Source organism: Macaca fascicularis, chromosome 3 (genome assembly GCF_037993035.2).
Source record: "Macaca fascicularis isolate 582-1 chromosome 3, T2T-MFA8v1.1".
NCBI classification, from domain to species: domain Eukaryota; kingdom Metazoa; phylum Chordata; class Mammalia; order Primates; family Cercopithecidae; genus Macaca; species Macaca fascicularis.
Window position 1 is genome coordinate 50,068,587 of NC_088377.1, and position 21,478 is coordinate 50,090,064.

The following is a 21,478-nucleotide window of genomic DNA, read 5'->3' on the forward strand; positions in this document are numbered from 1 at the left end:
GTCTCTGACTCAGGCTCAGGGGCTCAAGTGTCCTGGGGAGGGAGGGGACGCATGAGATCAACTCTCAAAGCAAAGTTCAGTTAGGAGCACTGGGGCTTGGGAGGCCAAGCCTGAGGCTTGGGTAGAGGTGGTGAGGTAGGAGGTGGAACTTGACTCCAGAGGCAGAGCTTGGACGCCAGACCAAATTGAGGACTAGCTAAACGAAACAGGTCGGGGCAGAAGCACCTCCGCATAAGACATGCCCACCAGTGCGCCATGTCAGTTTACCATTGCCATGGCAACACCAGGAGTTACCACCCCTTTTCATGACAACAACCCAACAACAAGCTATCACCCTCATCCTGGAAGTTTATGCATAAACCACCCCTCAATTTGCATACAATTAAAAGTGGGGCTGACGCAGTGGCTCATGCCTGTAATCCCAGCACTTTGGGAGGCCGAGGCCGGGGGATCATTTGAGGTCAGGAGTTTAACACCAGCCTGACCAATATGGTGAAACCCCGTCTCCAAAAATTAGCCAGGTGTGGTGGCATGCGCCTGTAATCCCAGCTACTAGGGAGGCTGAGACAGAAGAATCCCTTGAACCTGGGAGGCGGAGGTTATAGTGAACCAAGATTGCATTGCTGTACTTCAGCCCGGGCCACAGAGAGAGACTCCAAAAAAAAAAAAGTGCGTATAGATTTGAATGTGTGCGGCCCCACATCTGAGCTTCTACTCTGGGCACACTGCCTCTGGGGTAGCCCTGCTCTGCAGGGAGCAGAGCCGTGCACTGCCACTTCAATAAAAGATGCACCACCACCGGCTCGTCCTTGAATTCTTTCCTGGGAAAAACTAAGAACCCTCCCAGGCTAAGCCTCAATTTTGGGGCTCCCCTGTCCCGCATCACCAGGAATATGGGGGGAAGAGGCTGCTTCAGCAGTATCTCTTAGGGTGGCAGGGACCTCGGAGAGGGGTTGGCTGGTCACATTCAGAGATGGGCATGAACCTGGGAAGTGTTCTGAAGGTCCCTCTATCCCATCATTACATGGTTTCCTGAGATCACTTAGCACTCGTTTTCTCTATTAACCCCCAGTTAAGGATTTGACGGCTCAGCGAAACCACAGAGCCAAACGCTTGGTGGGGTGAAAGTGCTGTGGGAGCAAGCCTTGAGCTGGTTGTGGCTCGGGACAGCTTGATTCCTCCTCCCCCTCAGTGAAGTGGGCCTCTTCTTGCAAGAAAAAGAGACTTGGGGCCAGGCGCGGTGGCTCGTGCCTGTAATCCCAGCACTTTGGGAGGCTGAGGTGGGTGGATCACTTGAGGTCAGGAGTTCCAGACCAGCCTGGCCAACATGGCGAAACCCAGTCTCTACTAAAAATACAAAATATTAGCCTGGTGTGATGTCGGGTGCCTGTAATTCCAGCTACCTGGGAGGCTGAGACAGGAAAATAGATTGAATCCAGGAGGCGGAGGCTGCAATGAGCTGAGATCGTGCCATTGCACTCCAGCCTGGGCCGCAAGAGTAAAACTCCATCTCAAGAAAGGAAAGGAGAGGGGAGGAGAGGGGAGGGGAGGGGAGGGAATGGGAAGGGAGGAGAAGGGAGGGGAGGGGAGGGGAGGGGAAGGGAGGAGAAGGGAGGGGAGGGGAGGGGAGAGGAGGGGAGGGGAGGGAAGGGAGGGGAAAGAGACTTGGCGGGAGCAGATCTGTCCCCAAGGCCTTTGCTAGGAGTGAGTTTACTGTCTTGGACCCTCCCTGAGTGCTCAGCTGGGGAGAAGGGAAGGGAAATGAGGAAGGAACATTGCTGAGATGATGCCCAGAGATAATACCAGTCCCTTGCCATCCTGATGGAGGCTGCCAGGAGTGTGTTCATTTCTTGGCAGTTCGAGGACCAGGCCTGCCACGTCCCAGTTCTGTCCTCCTGGGTCAGTCCTTCCAGGAGGGTCATGAAAGGGACGTATGTCTCCTGCTAAGCACCTTTCCGGCTGCAGTTATTTTATGGCCCCCAGAGCACTGTTCACCCACTGCTGTGCACCTGCCATAGTCAGGAGCTGAAATGTGCGGGTCGGCGGTGGCAGGACGACACTGCGACAGCAGACAGAGGCAGACAAAACACTCAGGATGCAGGGATCCTAGGGGCAAGACCATGGGGGTCCCCACAACCACGGGTACCTGGGGATGCACAGGTTTTAGAACTCCATCTGGAAAGGTCTGGCCCCCCTTTCCTTGTCTCTGCCTCCCTTCTTCATTGTTTTTGGCCAGGTTTTGATTTTTGGAAGCCATTTCCAGCCCATTTAAAGACCAAATGTTCTGGAGACGGTGATTTGAGGTATTTGGAAATGTTTTCCAATTCACAGCTCATTTCTCTATGGAAAGCCCTGACTCAGTGTGGTTCAGAGATGCTGGACGGTCTGTCTGTTCTAGAACCCTCGGGGTGGATCTCAGGATCCCACAGTAGCCCATCCCGAGGAAAGTCACCTCTCTCTCTCTCTCTCTCTGTGTGTGTGTGTCGGAGTCTTGCTCTGTCTCGCAGACTGGAGTGCAGTGGCGTGAACTCGGCTCACTGCAACCTCCACCTCCTGGGCTCAAGCAATTCTCCCACCTCAGCCTCCCGAGCAGCTGGGATCACAGGCACCTGCCACCACGCCCGGCTAATTTTTGTATTTTTATCAGAGACGAGGTTTTGCCATGTTGGCCAGGCTGATCTCAAACTCCTGACCTCATGTGATCCGCCCATCTCGGCCTCCCAAAGTGCTGGGATTACAGACATAAGCCACTGTGCCTGGCTCACCTCTCTTTTTGGAAACACACACAGAGTGCTTGGGCTAGAGCTGAGGCTTTCCAGTAGAATCAAAGGAAGGGCCCAGGCTGCTGAAGTCTCAAACAGTTTCAGGACCTTTTTAATTGGCAGAGGTGGAATTCACAGTTTGTACTGGGGAGGTGGGATCCCGCCAGTCATCGGGTCAGGAACACTAGACTCCCTTTGCAGCTCAGCCTCTGGTTTGAGCTGTAGCTATGGGCAATGAAGCTTAACCTCAGACTTTCTTTTCCCATCTGCAAACTAGGACTGTCTTTAAGCTGTTATTCCTTTGTAGGGTTTAAGTAGCCAGTTGATTAAGAATGATGCCTTGATTTAGGTAACGTTGCATGATTTCCACATTACTGACTGGGACGTGTTCACTTAGTCCTCATCATAACCTTTTTTTTGAGATGGAGTTTCACTCTTGTTGCCCAAGCTGGAGTGCAGTGGTGCGATCTCGGCTCACTGCAACCTTCGCCTCTCAGGTTCAAGCGATTCTTCTGCCTCAGCCTCCCCAGTAGCTGGGATTACAGGCGCCCACTACCATGCTCGTCTAATTTTTTGCATTTTTAGTAGAGCTCGTCTAATTTTTTGCATTGGCCACGTTGGCCAGACTGGTCTCGAACTCCTGACCTCAGGTGATCTACCTGCCTTGGTTTCTCAAAGTGCTGTGTTTACAGGCGTGAGCCACTGTGCCCAGCCTCATCATAACCGTAAGAGTTAGATTTTAAATATAACTGAGGCTCAGAGAAGGGACATCACTCTGCCTGTCATACAGCAGGTTTGTGGCAGAACCTGGTTTTAAACTAGGTTTCCTGGTGCCTGTGAGGAGGGGGCTCAACTTTTCACTACTTTTCCCTTTGCTTCCATGTTGTTGTTTTGTTTTGTTGAGACAGGGTCTGGCGCTGTCACCCAGGCTGGAGTGCAGTGGTGCGATCATAGCTCTCTGCAGCCTTGATCCCTGATCCCAAGCGATCCTCCTGCCTCAGCCTTCCGAGTAGCTGAGACCACAGGCACACGCCACCATGCCCGGCCAATTTTTACTTTTTATTTTGTAGAGACGGAGTCTTGCCGCATTGCCCAGGCTAGTCTGGAACTTCTGGGCTCAAGTGATCCTCCCACCTCAGCCTTCCAAAGGGCTGGGATCACAGGCGTGAGCCACTGCACCCAACTGCTTTCATGTATATTTGCCTGTGCTAGTACTGGTAATATGTGTTTTCCTAGAAAATTGTCCAGTAGTCAGGAGTTTGAAATTTTTTGATGTAAGATTATACCTAATATTTGCTTATACATTTAAATCTGTATATGGATTTTTTTTTCCTTGTTCTTCATGTCTATTAAACCTGTGTTTAGCTGGGCATGGTGGCTCACACCTGTAATCCCAGCCCTTTGGGAAGCCGAGGTGGGAGGGTCACCTGAGCCCAGGAGTTTGAGACCAGCCTGGGCAACATGGCCAGATCCCGTTTCTGCAGAATATGCAAAAGTTAGCCAGTGTGGTGGTGCATACCTGTGGTCCCAGCTACTTGGGAGGCTGAGATGGGAGGATTACGTGAGCCCAGGAGGTTGAGGCTGTGGTGAGCCATGATCGTGCCACTACACTCCTGACCTCAAGTGATCCACCGGCCTTGGCCTCCTAAAGTAGTGGGATTACAGGCATGAACTACCACGCCCGGCCTGAACTCATGTCTTTCTTCAGCTCTTGTAAATTTTCTTGTTATTTCTTCAAATACATGCTTCTCTTTGTTCTTTTTTTTTTTTTTTTTTTGAGACAGTCTTGCTGTGTCACCCAGGCTGGAGTGCAGAGGTGGATCTCGGCTCACTGCAAGCTCCGCCTCCCGGGTTCACGCCATTCTCCTGCCTCAGCCTCCCGAGTAGCTGGGAGTACAGGTGCCCACCACCACGCCCGGCTAGTTTTTTGTATTTTTTAGTAGAGACGAGGTTTCACTATGTGAGCCAGGATGGTCTTGATCTCCTGACCTCGTGATCTGCCTGCCTCGGCCTCCCAAAGTGGTGCGATTACAGGCACGAGCCACCGCACCCAGCCCTCTTTGTTCTTTCTGATCTTCCCTTCCAGAGCTACTACTAGATAGATGTTGGCCCTTGGTCTTCCTCTAGGTCCCTTGTTACCTGTTTCTGCCTGCTTTCCATCTCCTTTTCTTTTTGCAGTGTCTTCTGGGGAAGGTCACAACTTAGATTTGCAGCTCATTAGTTCGCTTTTTAGCTGTTTCCATTCTGTTTTTCACAGTCATACATTTCACTTCTAAGATACTGAATTTATTTATTTCATATATTCTTTTGTGTGTATGTGACAGGGTCTTGCTCTGTCACCCAGGTTGGAGTGCAGCGGCGCGATCATGGCTCACTGCAGTCTCAAACTCCTGTGCTCCAGCAATCCTCCTGCCTCAGCCTCCTGAGTAGCTGGGACCACAGGAGTGTCAGGGACCATGCCCGGCTAATTTTTGTATATTTTTGTAGATACCGTGTTTCACCGTGTTGCCCAGGCTGGTCTAAACTCCTGGGGTCAAGCTATCCACCCGCCTCAGCCTCCCCAAGTGCTGGGATTACAGGTGTGAGCCACCACGCCTGACCAGAATTTTTTAGTGAGTGATACATTGTCTTATTTATTTGAGGGGATTAATTATGCTTTTAAAAATTGTCTCCATCTATTTGCTTTACTATTTTTTAAGGGGATGTGATTTATTGCCTGTTGAGTTGGTGCCTTTCTTCCATGATACTGGCCTTTTTTCCTTAAATAATTTGAAAGTCTTGGTATCTGGGGTTTTCCATTAGCTTGTTTCTGTTTCCTGAGAATTTGTCTGTTGGTGGGCTGGAGGTATGGATGAAGAATGGGAAACGAGTGTGTAAGAATTCATTTATCTGTCTGACTTTGAGAGTGACCCTGTTTCTCCTGGAGGTCACCAGCATTTTTTTTTTTTTCTCTTTTCTATCCCCCATGACTGAAAGGTCACCAGCTTTTGAGATCACCCAGCACCCACTCCTCTGACCATACCTACCGTAGGACAGGTGAATCCAATGCCTGATATATATATATATATGTGTATATATATATATATATTAAAATATATATATATATTAATATTTTAAAATATATATATATATTTTTAAATAGAGACAGGGTCTCACTCTGTCACCCAGGCCAGTGTGCAGTGGCACTATCATATCTACGTATCTCTACATATCCATAGATACAGGTGTATCTATCTATCTATCTATATAGACATAGATATAAAGATGTATCTATAGATATCTATACCTATAATATATCTATATTTTGAGATGGAGTCTTGCTCTGTCACCCAGGTTAGAGTGCAGTGGTGCGATCTCGGCTCACTGCAATCTCTGCCTCCCGGGTTCAAGTGATTCTCCTATCTCAGCCTCCCGAGTAGCTGGGACTATAGGTTCATGCCATCAAGCCCAGCTATTTGTTTTTGCATTTTTAGTAGAGATGGGGTTTCACCATGTTGGGCAGGCTGGTCTCGAACCCCTGATCTCAGATGATCCGCCCACTTTGACCTCCCAAAGTGCTGTGATTACAGGCATGAGCCACCATGCCCGGCCGTATATATATAATTTTTGTAGAGACAGGATCTTGCTATGTTGCCCAGGCTAGTCTAGAATTCCTAGGCTTAAGCAATTCTCCCACCTTGGCCTCCCAAAATGCTGGGATTATGGGTGTGAGCCACCGCACTCAGCCTCCAATGCCTGATTCCTGAAACCAGCAGGGACTAGGACCTGGGTCCTACCTGTCCAGCTCCTTCTATGGTAGTCCCCTAACCAATCACTCTGATGGTCACCTCTGCGTCCATCCCTGCATCTGTGCCCCCTTGTGGCTCCCAGCTTCAGCCCCAGTCCTCTTTTGTTTGTTTCTGGCTGTGATTTTCACCTTCGATGTGGGCCCATCTACTTTCTGTCTCTTAGGGACGCTTCCAAATGTCTGGTCCATTGCTTCTCTCTTTCCAATGCCCTTAAGGACTTATTTTTCTTATTTTATTTTAATATTATTTTTAGACAGGGTCTCACTCTGTCACCCAGGCTAGAGTGCAGTGGCACGACCACAGCTTACTGTAGCCCCAACCTCTTGGGCTCAAGTGATCCTCCTGCCTTAGCCTCTTGAGTGGCTAGGACTACAGGCGTGTACCACCACAGGTAATTTTTAAACATTTCTGTAGAGATGGGGTCTCGCCATGTTACCCGGGCTGGTCTCAAACTCCTGGGCTCAAGTGATCCATCCTCCATGGCCCCAAAAGTGCTGGGATTATGGGCATGAGCCACCACCTAGCCCGGGACTTATTTTTCAATATTCAATTTCTAGGCTATGGGGATGGGAGGAGGTGGTGGGAGCACCTTGACCTGATCCCGTATTGTTTGTGTACTTTCCTTCCTCCCTCCTTCTCTCCACTGCCCAGGCTCGCTGCTCCTTGCTTCTTGTACTCTGAAGGCATTTATTCCCTAGCCTGTCAGGTCACAGGTCTCTTCCTTTCTCCTGCCTCCTCTTCCTTCAGCCTTCTGACTCTCTTTCTTTCTTTCTGTCTCTCTGGCTCTTTCCCTCCCTCCCTCTCTCTCTCTCTTTATTTCTTTCTCTCTCTTTCCCTCCCTTCCTTCCTCCCTCCCCTTTCCCTCCCTCCCTCCCTCCCTTCCTTCCTTCCTTCCTTCCTTCCTTCCTTCCTTCCTTCCTTCCTTCCTTCCTTTCTTCCTTCCTTCCTTCTTTCCTTCCTTCCTTCCTCTCTCTCTTTCTTTCTCTCCTTCCTCCTCCTTCCCTTCCCTTCCCCTTCCCTTTCCTTCCTTTCCCTCTCTTTCCTCCCTCCCTCTCTTTTCCTTCCTTCCTTCCTCCCTCCCTCTCTCCCTTCCTTCCTTTCTCTCTCTCTCTTTTCTTTCTTTTTCTTTCTTTCTTTCTTTCTTTCCTTTTCTTTTCTTTCTTTCCTTTCCTTCCTTCCTCTTTCTTTCTCTTTCTCTTTCTTTCTTTCTTTCTCCTTCCTTCCTTCCTTCCTTCCTTCCTTCCTTCCTTCCTTCCTTCCTTCCTTTCTTTCTTTCTTTCTTTCTTTCTTTCTTTCTTTCTTTCTTTCTTTCTTTCTTTCTTTCTTTCTTTCTGTCTGTCTGTCTGTCTCTCTCCTTCCTTCCTTCCTTCCTTCCTTCTTTCTTTCCTTCTTTCTTTCTTTCTTCAGGGTTTCACTTGGTTCCCGAGGCTGGAGTGCAGTGGCGCAATCATCGCCACTGTGATCCTGGGCTCAAGCCATCCCTCTGCCCCAGCCTCCTGAGTACCTGGGACTACATGTGTGCGCCACCACGCCTGGGCTAATTTTTTAATTTTTATTTTGTAGAGGCAGGATCTCATTATGTGGCTCAGGCTGATCTTGAACTCCTGGGCTCAAGAGATCCTCCTGCCTCAGCCTCCCAAATTGCTGGGATTACAAGTGTGAGCCACTGTGCCTGGCCTGGCCACTTCTCATTGCAGGCTAGACCTGCCGTGGTCTCTGTCCGCTCTGTGCCTGTTACACTGCTGCCTTCCCTGCTGGCTGTGTCCCCTCTCATGGCCCCCACACGTTGGTCGGTTGGTTGGTTGGCTAACTTATCTTGCAGTAGTCAGCTGGTGGCCTCAGGGCCTGCTGGGCGAGGTGCCCTGTTCCCTTCCTATAGCTCTTGTGCTCAGCACGTGGTGGAACCTGTTACCTGCTGTTCCTATGGACTATGTCATCTCCTCTCCCCACCAGGGTGAGATTTCCAGGGGCAGGACTGAGTCTTTTTCACCAATTCCACACTGGGTGGTCAGTGATGGAAATGATGCCAAGGCTTGGTGGCCAAGGGTTGTAAGTGTTCTCTCTTCCCCTCAGACCGAGACAGAGGGTCTCAGTGGACCCCCCATCCAAGAGAGCAAGCCTCCACCCCAGGTTTGTGGGGACCCCTCCCTGTCCAGCACGACCCCCTGACCTGAAGTTGGCAGCTCTGGGAACAGGCACGGCTCATGTGACTGTTGCTCTCTCCACAGGCACTGGTGCCATCACACGGTGACACGGACGGTGTCCTGCCAGGTGCAGAATGGCTCGGAGACGGTGGTCCAGCGTGTGTACCAGAGCTGCCGGTGGCCGGGGCCCTGTGCCAACCTCGTGAGGTAAAGGCCGCCAGGCTAGCCCGCTCTGCCCTTCCCTCCCATTCCCTCGGACAAACCCAGTCCTAGGACGGCTCTGGGAGAGGCTGGGCTGTGCTCACCGACAAAGGCTGAGCGTGCATTTATGAAGCACCTTCTGTATATAAGGCATGGGTGTGTGTATATGGGGTATATATGTGTGTGTGCATAGATGTCACAGACGTGCTCCCACCGCAACAGAACCACACAACCCAGTGGGCGTTTGGCAGGCAGAAGACCACCGAGGTCGGGGAAGGCCAGGTAGGGCTGAAGAGGGAACCGGCCAGCTTTGTGGCTCCGGGCTGGAACGAGGGGCTACAATGACCTTGGAAATCCAGCCTGCCTTTGGCCCCGACCCTCACAGGTCTCGCCTCTGTCAGCACCGCCTCACTCACCAGGCATGTCCCTCTCACTGGCCCTACTTATCACCGGACCTGCCCCTCACCAGGCCTGCCCCTCACCAGGCCTGCCTTTCACCAGCCCTGACCCTCACGAGCTCCACCGTTCACCAGCCCTGCTCCCACCAGCCACGCCCCTCACCAGCCCCGCCCCTTACTAGGCCCTCCCTCTCACCAGCCCCGCCCCTCACTAGGCCCTCCCTCTCACCAGCCCCGCCCCTCACTAGGCCCTCCCTCTCACCAGCCCCGCCCATAGTCAGCCCTTCCCTCTCACCAGCCCTGACCAGACCACAGCCCTCAGGGGCTCTTCAGAATCCGCAGAGAGACATCTTGGAGTCAGACACTGGCATTCACGGTCTCCAAAGTTCCAACTCTCCTTCTTTTCCCTTCCTCCTCCTCTCCATGCCCTGCTTAGCTCCAGGGACTGGCTTCCCCAAACCACTCTTCCCACAGCCAGCCAGCCTGGGGCCTCTACCCCAAGCACGGCGCAGCGGCTGCCCTCAAACTCCAAATCCCTTCTCCTCCTTTCTGCCCTCCCTAACGGGACACTTTGCATGAGTCAGGGCTCTCCAGAGAAACAGAACTAATAGGACGGGTTGGGGGAGAGGGAGAGTGAGAGAGAGATTGAAATGGTAAGGAACTGGCTCGTATGATTATGGAGACTGGCGATTATTCCAAACCTGCAGGGTGGGCTGGCTGGCTGAGACCCAGGGAAGAGAGCTGACGTTGCAGCTTGAGGTGGGAGGCTGGCTGCTGGTCAAATGCCTTCTTCCTCCGGGGAAGTCCGTCTTTTTCTTAAAGCCTTCAACTGATTGGACAAGGCCCACCCACATTATAGAGGGCAACCTGCTTTACTCCAAGTCTACTGATTTAAATTAATCTTGGCCGGGTGTGGTGGTTCACGCTTGTAATCCCAGCACTTTGGGAGGATGAGGCAGGTGGATCACTTGAGGTTAGGACTTTGAGAGCAGCTTGGGCAACATGGCAAAACCCAGTCTCTACTAAAAATACAAAAATTAGCCAGGCGTGGTGGCGGGCACCTGTAATGCCAGCTACTCAGGAGGCTGAGGCAGGAGAATCGCTTGAACCCAGGAGGTGGAGATTGCAGTGAGCCAAGATTGCACCACTGCACTCCAGCCTGGAAAAATAAAAAAATTGCTTAGGATGGTATCTGCCATGTTTCTCCACTGTTGCATAGTTATCTTTCCCTTTGTCATTTATTTGTACGTTGTGGGGAGACATTTTAAACCTGTACGAATATCCTGTTTCTCATCACACTATCATCTTGCTTGCAACAGTTAATGCTATGGTGTTTGTCAAATGGTGATTTCCTGTTTTCATTCTTTAACAGTAGAGATGCTTCACTTAGGACCCCTATTGCATACAAGTGTTTTGATACAGGTCATTCTGCAAGGGGAATGGCTAGGTAAACGGAATGTCATTCATTTTCAGTTTTATTAGAAAGAGCTGCTTTTGCCGGGTGCGGTGGCTCACGCCTGTAATCCCAGCACTTTGGGAGGCTGAGGTGGGCGGATCACCTGAGGTCGGGAGTTCAAGACTAGCCTGGCCAACATTGTGAAACCCAGTCTCTACTAAAAATACAAAAATTAGCTGGATGTGGTGGCGGGCACCTGTAATCTCAGGTACTTGGGAGGCTGAGGCAGGAGAATCGCTTGAACTGGGAGGCGGAGGTTGCAGTGAGCTGAGATAGCGCCATTGCACTCCAGCCTGGGCAACAAGACCAAAACTCCGTCTCAAAAACAAAAACAAAAACAAAAACAAAACAACAACAACAAAAAAACCTGCTTTTAAATGCTGTACTAGAGAGATGGCCAATGGGTCCAAAATAATTAAAAAAAAAAAAAAAAAAAAGCTTCTTCGTTTTCCGCAGAGGGTACAGACACTCCCTATTTTCTGCCTTCCGCACTTCCCCAGGAGCTAAATTCCAAGACCCTCCTGCCTTTCTGGTCAGCAGGGAGTTTCAGATGACTAGGTCATGGCCTCTTGATTTGGGAACAGCTTCTGAGAAGAAAAGTCTTTGAAGTCTGATCTGTCTGTGCCACTGACAGGCTGGGCTTTGGCTTAGAGCTCTGTTGGAGAAGTGGCTGTCCTACTCTTTCTTTCTGTTTTTTGTTTGTTTGTTTGTTTGTTTGTTTTTTGGTTTTTTGAGACAGGACCTTGCTCTGTTGCCCAGGCTGGAGTGCAGTGGTGCAATCATGGCTCACTGCAGCCTCCAATTTCTGGGCTGAAGTGATCCTGCTGTGCCAGCCTGAGTAGCTGGGACTACAGGCATGTGCCACCATGCCTCACTAATTAGGTTTTTTTGGTAGAGACAGGGGTCTCGCCATATTGCCCAGGCTGGTCTTGAACTCCTGGCTTCAAGGGATCCTCCTGCCTCAGCCTCCCAAAGAGCTGGGATTACAGGTGTGAGCCACCACGCCTGGTCTCGACAAGTTAAAGCCGTTAAACTATCAAAGCACAATAACGCAGCCAGGCATGGTGGTTCATGCCTGCAATTGCAGCACTTTGGGAGGCTGAGGCAGGTGGATCACCTGAGGTCAGGAGTTTGAGACCAGCCTGGCTAACATTTAGAAACCCTGTCTCTACTGGAAATACAAATATTAGCCAGGCGTGGTGGTGGGCACCTGTAATTCCAGCTACTCGGGAGGCTGACGCAGGGAGAATTGCTTGAACCCGGGAGGCGGAGGTTGCGGTGAGCCGAGATCATGCCACTGCACTCCAGCTTGGGCGACAGAGTGAGACTCTGTCTCAAAAAAAAAAAGAGAAGAAAGAAAGAAGGAAAGAAAGAGAGGAAGGAAGGAAGGAGGGAGGGAGGGAGGGAGGGAGGGAGGAAGGAAGGAAGGAAGGAGGGAGGGAAGGAAGGAAGGAAGGAAGGAAGGAAGGAAGGAAGGCAGGCAGGCAGGCAGGCACCTATAAGAAAAGCTGGACAAGCTAGCCCCTGAATCACTGACCTGGACTGAAAAATTTTCAAGTGATCTTTAATGTTGCACAGTTGTCTCCTTTACCACTTAAGAAATTATCTGAACAATGTTTCAGAAGCACTGGGGGCTTCGATGTGGGTGTTGCCTGGCTTTCCAGGGAGTTCTTCTCACCTACTCCTTGGAGTTAGGAGGTGAAAACAGAACATTCAGTCAGGGCTAACATGCGTTTGTTGTGAGTCTCCCTTTTTCCTGCACAATGTAACTAGTGGGAACCTTGCTAATGAAAACAACTTGGCTGGTGGCAGTGGCTCACACCTGTAGTCCCAGCTACATGGGAGGCTGAGGCAGGAGGATTGCTTGAGGCCAGGGGTTCGAGACCAGCCTGGGCAACATGGAGTGAGACCTCCATCTTTACAAATTTTTTAAAAAACATTAGCCATGGCCTGGCATGGTGGCTCACTACTGTAATCTCAACACTTTGGGAGGCCGAGGTGGGCAGATCACCTGAGGTCGGGAGTTCGAGACCAGCCTGATCAACATGGAGAAACCCCGTCTCTACTAAAGACACAAAATTATCCTGGCAGGGTGGTGCATGCCTGTAATCCCAGCTACTTGGGAGGTTGAGGCAGTAGAATTGCTTGAACTGGGGAGGCGGAGGTTGCAGTGAGCCGAGATCACGCCACTGCACTCTAGCCTGGATAACAAGAGCGAAATTCCATCTCAAATAAATAAATAAATAAATAAATAAATAAATAAAACATTAGCCATGTGTTGTGGTGTGCATCTGTAGTCCCAGCTACTCGGGAGGCCTAGGTGGGAGGATCACTTGAGCCCAGGAGTTCGAAGCTATAGTCAGCTGTGATTGTGCTGCTGTACTCCAGCCTGGGTGACAGAGTGAGACCCTGTCTAAAAATAAATAAATAAATAAAATAATAAAACTTAATTTTCATTCTTTTAGAGAAATTTCATATTGCTGATCTTAATTATCATCATTACTGCTGTTATTATAATTTACTAGGGAATGGGGCAGGCACGGTGGCTCACACCTGTAATCTCAGCACTTTAGGAGGCCAAGGGGTGTGGATCACCTGAGGTCAGGAGATCGAGACCATCCTGGCCAACATGGTGAAACCCCGTCTCTACTAAAAATACAAAAAATTAGCTCGGCGTGGTGGCGCGTGCCTGTAATCCCAGCTACTCAGAAGGCTGAGGCAGGAGAATTACTTGAACCTGGGAAGTAGGGGCTGCAGTGAGCCAAGATCGTGCCACTGCACTCTAACCTGGGCAACAGAGAGAGAGACTCCACGTTAGCAAAGCAAAAAAATAAGGCCGGATGCAGTGGCTCACACCAGTAATCCCAGCACTTTGGGAGGCTGAGGCGGGTGGATCACCTGAGGTTGGGAGTTCGAGACCAGCACAGAGAAACCCCGTCTCTATTAAAAATACAAAAAAATTAACCGGGCGTGGTGGCACATGCCTGTAATCCCAGCTACTCGGGAGGCTGAAGCAGGAGAAGCGCTTGAACCCGGGAGGCGGAGGTGGCGTTGAGCCGAGATCACGCCATTGCACTCCAGCCTGGGTGACAGAGCAAGACTCTGTCTCAAAAATAAATAAATAAATAAATAAATAAATAAATAAATAAATAAAATCCCAAGTCAGAGCATGTCTTTCCCATGCTCCGAACCTTCTGGGAGCTCCCATCTCAGTAAAGCTGATACCCCTTTCCGTGACTGACTGAGGTCTAAAGTCATGTAGAGCCTGCTCCCCTTCCTGACCCCAAAGCCTTCTAGTCACTGCCTTGCTCCCTGGGTTCTGGCCCCACGAACCTCTCTGGGCTGCCACACACCAGCTCTGTTCCTCCTCGGGGTCTTCATGGTTACTGTCCTGCTGCCTGGACCATTCTCACTCCAGAAATGGGAACAACTGGGTCTCGCCTGATTCTGTTTTCTGATCATAGTCTGTCGACCCCTCCCATCCGTCACTCTTCAGCCTCTTTTTTTTTTTTTTTTTGAGACGGAGTCTCGCTCTGTCGCCCAGGCTGGAGTGCAGTGGCCGGATCTCAGCTCACTGCAAGCTCCGCCTCCCGGGTTCCCGCCATTCTCCTGCCTCAGCCTCCCGAGTAGCTGGGACCACAGGCGCCGCCACCTCGCCCGGCTAATTTTTTGTGTTTTTAGTAGAGACGGGGTTTCGCCGTGTTAGCCAGGATGGTCTCGATCTCCTGACCTTGTGATCCGCCCGTCTCGGCCTCCCAAAGTGCTGGGATTACAGGCTTGAGCCACCGCGCCCGGCCACTCTTCAGCCTCTTAACTTGCTCTGTCTTATTCCTAGCCCTTGTCACTCTCTGAAATGTAGCATTCATTCCCTGGCTGGATTGCTCATCGCCTGCCCTTTCTGCTAGTCTGGGAGCCTTAGGAGGGGGGGGCTGTCTCATTGGCTGCTATGTTCCCAATACCTGGCTTGCAGGAGATGAAGCAGCATTACTGAATTGATGATTAGGTTAAGAGGATGAAATCAGATCAGAGATGTCAGAGAACTTTGGGTTTTGTTTTAGATGGAGTCTCACTCTGTCACCCAGGCTGGAGTGCAGTGGCACGATCTCGGCTCACTGCAACCTCTGTCTCCCAGGTTTAAGTGATCCTCCCACCTCAGCCTCCCAAGTAGCTGGGTCTACAGTGTTCATCACCACACCTGGCTAATTTTTTTTTAGTGGAAATGGGGTTTCACCATGTTGGCCAGGCTGATCTTGAACTCCTGACCTCAAATGATCGGCTTCCCTCGGCCTCAAGTGCTGAGATTACAGGCATGAGCCATTGTGCCTGGCCCCTAGTCTTCTTAGCGTAATTTTTTTTTTTTTTTAGATGGAGTCTCACTCCATCGCCCAGGCTGGAGCACAGTGGCACAATCTCAGCTCACTGCAACCTCTGCCTCCCGGGTTCAAGTGATTGTCCTACCCCAGCCTCCTGAGTAGCTGGGATTACAGGCATGCACCACCACGCCTGGCTAATTTTGTATTTTTAGTAGAGGCGGCGTTTCTCCATGTTGGTCAGGCTGGGCTCCAACTCCTGACCTCAGGTGATCCACCCGCCTCGGCCTCCCAAAATGCTAGGATTACAAGCGTAAGCCACCATGTCCAGCCAAGAAGTGCGTTCTTTTATTATGATTAAGAATGCTGCTGGGCCAGACATGGTGACTCACACCTGTAATCCCAATACTTTGGGAGGCTGAGGTGTGGGTGGATTGCTTAAGGTCAGGAGTTCGAGACCAGTCTGGCCAACACAGTGAAACCCCGTTTCCACTAAAAGCAGAAAAAAATTAACTGGGTGTGGTGGTGGCCGCCTGTAATCTCAGCTACTCAGGAGACCGAGATGGGAGGATTGCTTGAGCCCATGAGGTGGAGGTTGCAGTGAACCAATATCATACCACTGCATTCCAGCCTGAGCGACCAGAGCCAGACCCTGTATCAAAAAAAAAAAGAATAAAGTCCTGAGACTGGAGGTGACCTTGGAGATGAATAAATGGAGAATGGATACTGGTCTCAGAAGAGTCCTGTGCACCCCAACCTTACAGGTGGGACTTAGGTGGAGAGGCAGGTGTCCTCCTGGTATCCTGGGAGGTGTTTCCAGAGGGAGGGTGGAACAGAGAATGCACTGTCCCAGCTGCTTCTGAGAAACCCCATAGGGTGAGGGAAGAGGAGTCATCATCAGGTTTGGGGTCACTGGAGACCCTGGCAAGTGCAGTTTTTGGGGAGTGATGCTTATAAACCACTGAGAATGATCCTCAGAAAGGGGGGACAGGCTGGGGCAGGCGGGGAAAGGACAGCTGCAGGGACCAGTGCTGGAGAAGCCGAGCGGGGTGGCTCAGAGAAAGAGGGGGGCCCTGTCAGAGCAGCAACAGGAGGGAAGGCCACAGCAGGGGCGCCCACGCAGGGGGATCCACAGAACACTGAAAGTCTTTGATTTCCGGGCTGACTCTTCCTACCAACCTGGAAGTGCCTTGAAGGCAGGATGCTCTGTCCTCATCTCATTATTCCCAGGACTTTACTACATGGGCCAGCACACTGAGGTGCTCAACGGTGTTCATTAAATGAATGCATTCATCTTCTTGTGAGATGAAAGCAACATAGGTATCTATAATACAACCATCTTATTTGTGGATTTTCCCATCTGGTGAATGGCACAATCCACTTCCCTTCCCTCCCTTTCCCCCCTACTCTCTCTCTCTCTGTTTTTTTTTCTCTCTCTCTTTCTCTCTCTTCTTTCTTTTCTTTTCTTTTCTTTCTTTCTTTCTTCTTTCTTTCTCTTTCTCCTTCTCTCTCTTTCTCTCTCTCCTTCCTTCCCTCCTTCCTTCCTTCCTTTCTTTTTCTTTCTCTTTCTTTCTTTTCTTTCTCTTTCTTTCTTTCTTTCTTTCTTTCTTTCTTTCTTTCTTTCTTTCTTTCTTTCTTTCTTTCTTTCTTTCTTTCTTTCTTTCTTTCTCTTTCTTTCTTTCTTTCATCTCTCTCCCCTCCCTCCCTCCCTTCCTTCCTTCCTTCTCTCTCTCCGTCTTTCTCCACCCCACCTCTTTCTCTTTTTCCCTTCCTCCCTCCCTCCTCCCTCCCATCCTGTCTCTCTCTCTCTCTCTCTCTCTCTCTCTCTCTCTCTCTTTGTAGAGACAGGGTCTTGCTCTATTACCCAGACTGGAGTGCAATGGCACAATCATGGCTCACTGCAGCCTCCAACTCCTGGTCTCCAGCGGTCCTCCCACCTCAGCCTCTCAAGTAGCTGGGACTACAGGCACACGCCACCAGGCTTGGTTAATTTCTTTTTGTTCTTATTTTTTTGTGGAGACAGGGTCTCACTATGTTGCCCAGGCTGGTCTTGAACTCCTGAACTCAAGTGATCCTCCTGCCTCTATCTCCCAAAGTGTTGGGATTACAAGCATGAGCCACTGCACCTGGCCTGATTTTTCTTTTAAAAATAATGTTGGAATGTTGTAGTGTGTGTGTGTGTTGGTGAGGAGAGAAGGTGGTACTTAAAACTAATCCTCACTAGTAAGCATGGGGACAGGGCGCATGGCAGGGTACCCAGTTGGTCAACAGCATGATGTGGACGAGAATGCAGGCACCTGCCTGCTCTGGTTGGGCGTACTGGGGACAGTGACCTTGCCTGGGGCTTTGCAGGTCATTTGTTCATCTGTTCGATTGTTCATTTAATGTTGTCTGAGCAGTAAAGGGCCAGGCACTAGTGTGTAGAGAGAACATGATTCTCTCCTCGTGTGTACAGGGTTGGCATGGGAAGGACATGTTCATGAAAGATTCACAGCATTGGAGGGAGACCTGGTCCGTGGGTTTCCCTTGGGAGTGACATTTAGCAGAGACCTGGGGGACTAGGAGATTTCACTAGGGGAAGAGATCCTGGTAGGGAAGAATGGGCTCTGTTTCGGGGCCCGGCACGGTGGCTCATGCCTGTAATCCCAGCACTTTGGGAGACTGAGGCAGGCAGATCACCTGAGGTCAGGAGTTGGAGACCAGCCTGGCCAACATAGTGAAACCCCATCTCTACTAAAAATACAGAAATTAGCCAGGTGTAATGGCGATTGCTCCTAGTACTCAGGAGGCTGAGAGAGAAGACTCGCTCAAACCTGGGAGGCAGAGGTTGCAGTGAGCTGAGATTGCACCACTGCACTCCAGCCTGGGTGACAGCGAGACTCCATCTCAAAAAAAAAAAAAAAAAAAAAAAAAAAAAAAAAAAAAAGACAGCTGTTCAGGCCATGCAGTCGGCCCTGGAGGAAGCCCCTGGCTGGAGGCAGGCACCCTGGGCCAATGCCCTCCCTGATGGCTGGGAGACTGGACTGGACTGGGTGACTTTTCTGAGAGGGTCGGGGACTCAAAGGCAGATAGCACAAGCCGTGCCTCCCTCCTCTGTGCCTCAATTTCCCATCCTGGGAAATAGAACCCACCTCCCCCTACCCGCCTTCCTCTGGAGTGGGTCACAGCCCCGGCTGGGCTCTGTTCATTGCAGTGGAGAGGTTGGGTGTCACGGACATTGAGCATCACTGACACCGCCCTGGTCCCCTCCTAAGCCCCTCGGCTGGCTGCTGGCTGGGACGGGCTGGGGCTCTGGGGCCTGATAGACTTAAAAGGACGAGTCCCAGGGACTCGGGGGGTTAAGTTTTCTTCGGTCAGGCTTCCCCTGCCCTTGGCTGTCTCCCCGGCCCCTCAGAGTCCTTTGATGGCATTAGAGCCAACCTTTTCCAGATGTGCTGAGCAGAGGGGTTTGCCGGAACTCTCCGGGGCTTCGTCTGCCTCCTTCATTCCCCTCTGCCAGACAGCCCCCTGCCCGCCAGCCTCCCCCCTCTGGTTGGGTCGCCTGCTGTTCAGGACGGATGCCCGCAAGGCAACACAAAGTCCTGGATTGAAGTGCTTTCTTAAAACATGCTCTTTCTTCCCTGCCTCTCCTCCTTAGCGGGACTGTTTGGGTTGAGAAGCTCACCACGGCTGCCCACCCCAAGCAGTGGGGGCCTGTCTGGGCTGCATCCACTGTCCGCACCCCCACACCACCCCCAGGTGGACTGTGACCCGGGCCAGAGGGTGAGGTGAGGCTTGGCAGAAGACCCTGCCCACTGGGCCCACTGTCCACTCTGTCTGGCACTCGGAAACGCCTAGCTTGGATTCTGGGGAGGCTGGAGGCCTCAGAACTGCAGTGGGAAGCCCCTTTCCCCTCCCCGATGGCCCGCGGCGATTAATCAAGAGATTAATAATCCCTTGCCTCCTGCTCGGAAACCCCCACTCTCATTTCCTGTTGAGTCTCCAGCCTGACTCGGAACCTCCCAGTCTGTTTCTCCTCCTGGGGGTTCCTAGTGAGGAAGTGGAGGCCAGGGGAGGAGTTGGGGGTGGGCAGGCATGGAGGCTGAGAAGGGGTACCTGTCCAGTGAAGGTGGGGGCACCTGGCTCCCCCAGGCAAGGTTCTGGGCTGGCAGAGTCGTTCTGAGCAGGTGATCCCTGGATGGTGCCATGTCTCCCCGTACCCGAGGCGGGACCTCGTGACGCTTTTGAGCACATCCACTTTGGAGACCAGACAGCCAAGACCTCTCCTTACTCACCTCCAGTGATGGGGACCTCATTTCTTCAGGGAGCCCTCCCCCACAGCTTTTTTTTTTTTTTTTAAACAGAGTCTCACTCTGTTCCCCAGGCTGCAGTGCAGTGGCACAATCTCTGCTCACTGCAACCTCCACCTCCTGAGTTCAAGCGATTCTCCTGCCTCAGCCTCCTGAGTAGCTGGGATTACAGGTGTGCACCACCATGCCGGGCTAATTTTTGTATTTTCAGTAGAGACGGTTTCACCATGTTGGCCAGGCTGGTCTCGAATTCCTGACCTCAGGTGATCCGCCCGCCTCGACCTCCCAAAGTGCTGGGATTACAGGCTTGAGCCACCCCCAGACTGAGACTGCATCCAGGCACCCCGTTCGTTGAATGCTTCGTTCTTTCCACCAATCTTCATTGGGTGCAGACGATGTGCTTAGCCCTAAGATAGGCAAGCGGTGCAGCCAGTGGCTCTGTGGAGGAGAGGGACGTCAGACAAATAATTGCATAGATGGGTGTATAATCATAAGTGCTTAGAAGAGAAGTCTGGGTTCTTTGAGGGTGTAGATTGAAGGGGCCCAGCTTGCTGTAGGGTGGAAGGGCCTGAGTGTGGGCTAGTCAGGGTGGGCTTCTAAGAGGAGGCAGCACTTTCACTGATCTCTGGGAGGCTGCATGTCTTGGGCAGAGACAGAGCACATGCATAAATGGCCAGTGGAGTTCTGAATGGGGGTGGAGTTCTGAATGGGGGCGGAGTTTCTGAATGGGGGCGGAGTTTCTGAATGGGGCGAAGTTTCTGAGTGGGGGCGGAGTTCCGAATGGGGCTGGAGTTCTGAATGGGGGCTGAGTTCTGGATGGGGGCGGAGTTCTGAATGGGTAGTTTCCGAATGGGGTGGAGTTCTGAATGGGGCTGGAGTTCTGCATGGGGGCGGAGTTCCGAATGGGGGCGGAGTTCTGAATGGGGGCGGAGTTCTGAATGGGGGCGGGGAGGATGGGTGGCCAAGGAGAGGCGGAGGAGTGGCCAAGGTGGACAGTAGCCAGATGGCAAAAGTCCACAAGGTTAGGCTTAGGAGTTGGGTATTGTCCTAAGATTTTTTTCTTTTAAGAGACAGGGCCTCACTGTGTTGCCCAGGCTAGAATGCAGTGGTGCATTCACAGCTCACTGCAGCCTCAAACTCCTGGACTCAAGTGATCCTCCTGGCTTAGCCTTCTAAATAGCTGGAACTACAGGCACGTGCCACTACGTCCCACTGATTTTCTTCTTTTTTTTTTTCTGAGAGAGGGTCTGGCTATGTTTCTCAGGTTGGTCTAAAACTCCTGGACTCTAGCAATCTTCCCACCTCAGCCTTCCAAGTACATGGGGACTACAGGCATGCGCCACTATGCCTGGCTAATTTATACATTTTTGGTAGAAATGGGGGTCTTGCTATGTTACTCAGGTTGGTCTTGAACTCCTGGCTTCAGGTGATCCTCCTGTCTTGGCCTCCTAAAGTGTTGGGATTGCAGGCATAAGCCACCATGCCTGGCCTTGTCCTAAGATTGAAGAAAAGCTAGGAGGGGTTCAAGGAGATTCCTGCTTTAAAAACATCACTTGGGGCCGGGTGCAGTGGCTTACGCCTGTAATCCCAGCACTTTGAGAGGCTGAGGCAGGGGGATCACATGAGGTCAGGAGTTCGAGATCAGCCTGACCAACATGGAGAAACCTCGTCCCTACTAAAAATACAAAATTAGCCAGGGGTGGTGGTGCATGCTTGTGAACCTAGCTACTCCGGAGGCTGAGGCAGGAGAATCGCTTGAACCCAGGAGGTGGAGGTTGCAGTGAGCCAAGATCGTGCCACTGCACTCCAGCCTGGGCGACAGGGTGAGACTCCGTCTGAAAAAAAAAAAAGAGGTGGGGAACCTGGTATGCTGGAGATTTGTGAGAAGACCAGTGTGGCTGGAAAACAAAGTCACCTGGGAGGCCAGGGAGGACACCAGATCAAAGCAGGCAGAGCCCATGGGCCATACAGTGGACTTGGTGACCACTGGAAGTCCAGGATGGATGGGGCCCCTCCACCTTGGGGAGAATCCAGGCATCAGAGGCCAATCTTGTTTTTGCCTCCAAAATCTAAGAGTTGTTAAAGTCTTAGGGGTAGGAGGGACCCCCCCCCCCGACCCAGGACTGTGTG

General features: G+C 51.4%; 1 protein-coding gene across 8 annotated transcripts in view; it reads left to right on the forward strand.

The window, feature by feature from the left end:
• The window catches only part of COL26A1 (collagen type XXVI alpha 1 chain), a 200,673-nt gene that overhangs the window by 54,079 nt on the left and 125,116 nt on the right, over positions 1–21,478 (forward strand). For 6 of the 8 annotated variants that reach the window (XM_045389614.2, XM_045389617.2, XM_045389618.2 and 3 more), the window contains exon 2: positions 8,779–8,901. The exons of the other annotated variants lie outside the window; for them this stretch is intronic. In XM_045389614.2, coding sequence (XP_045245549.2) covers positions 8,779–8,901 — 123 coding nt within the window. The remainder of the gene's footprint in view (positions 1–8,778; positions 8,902–21,478) is intronic. 8 annotated transcript variants of the gene reach the window in all.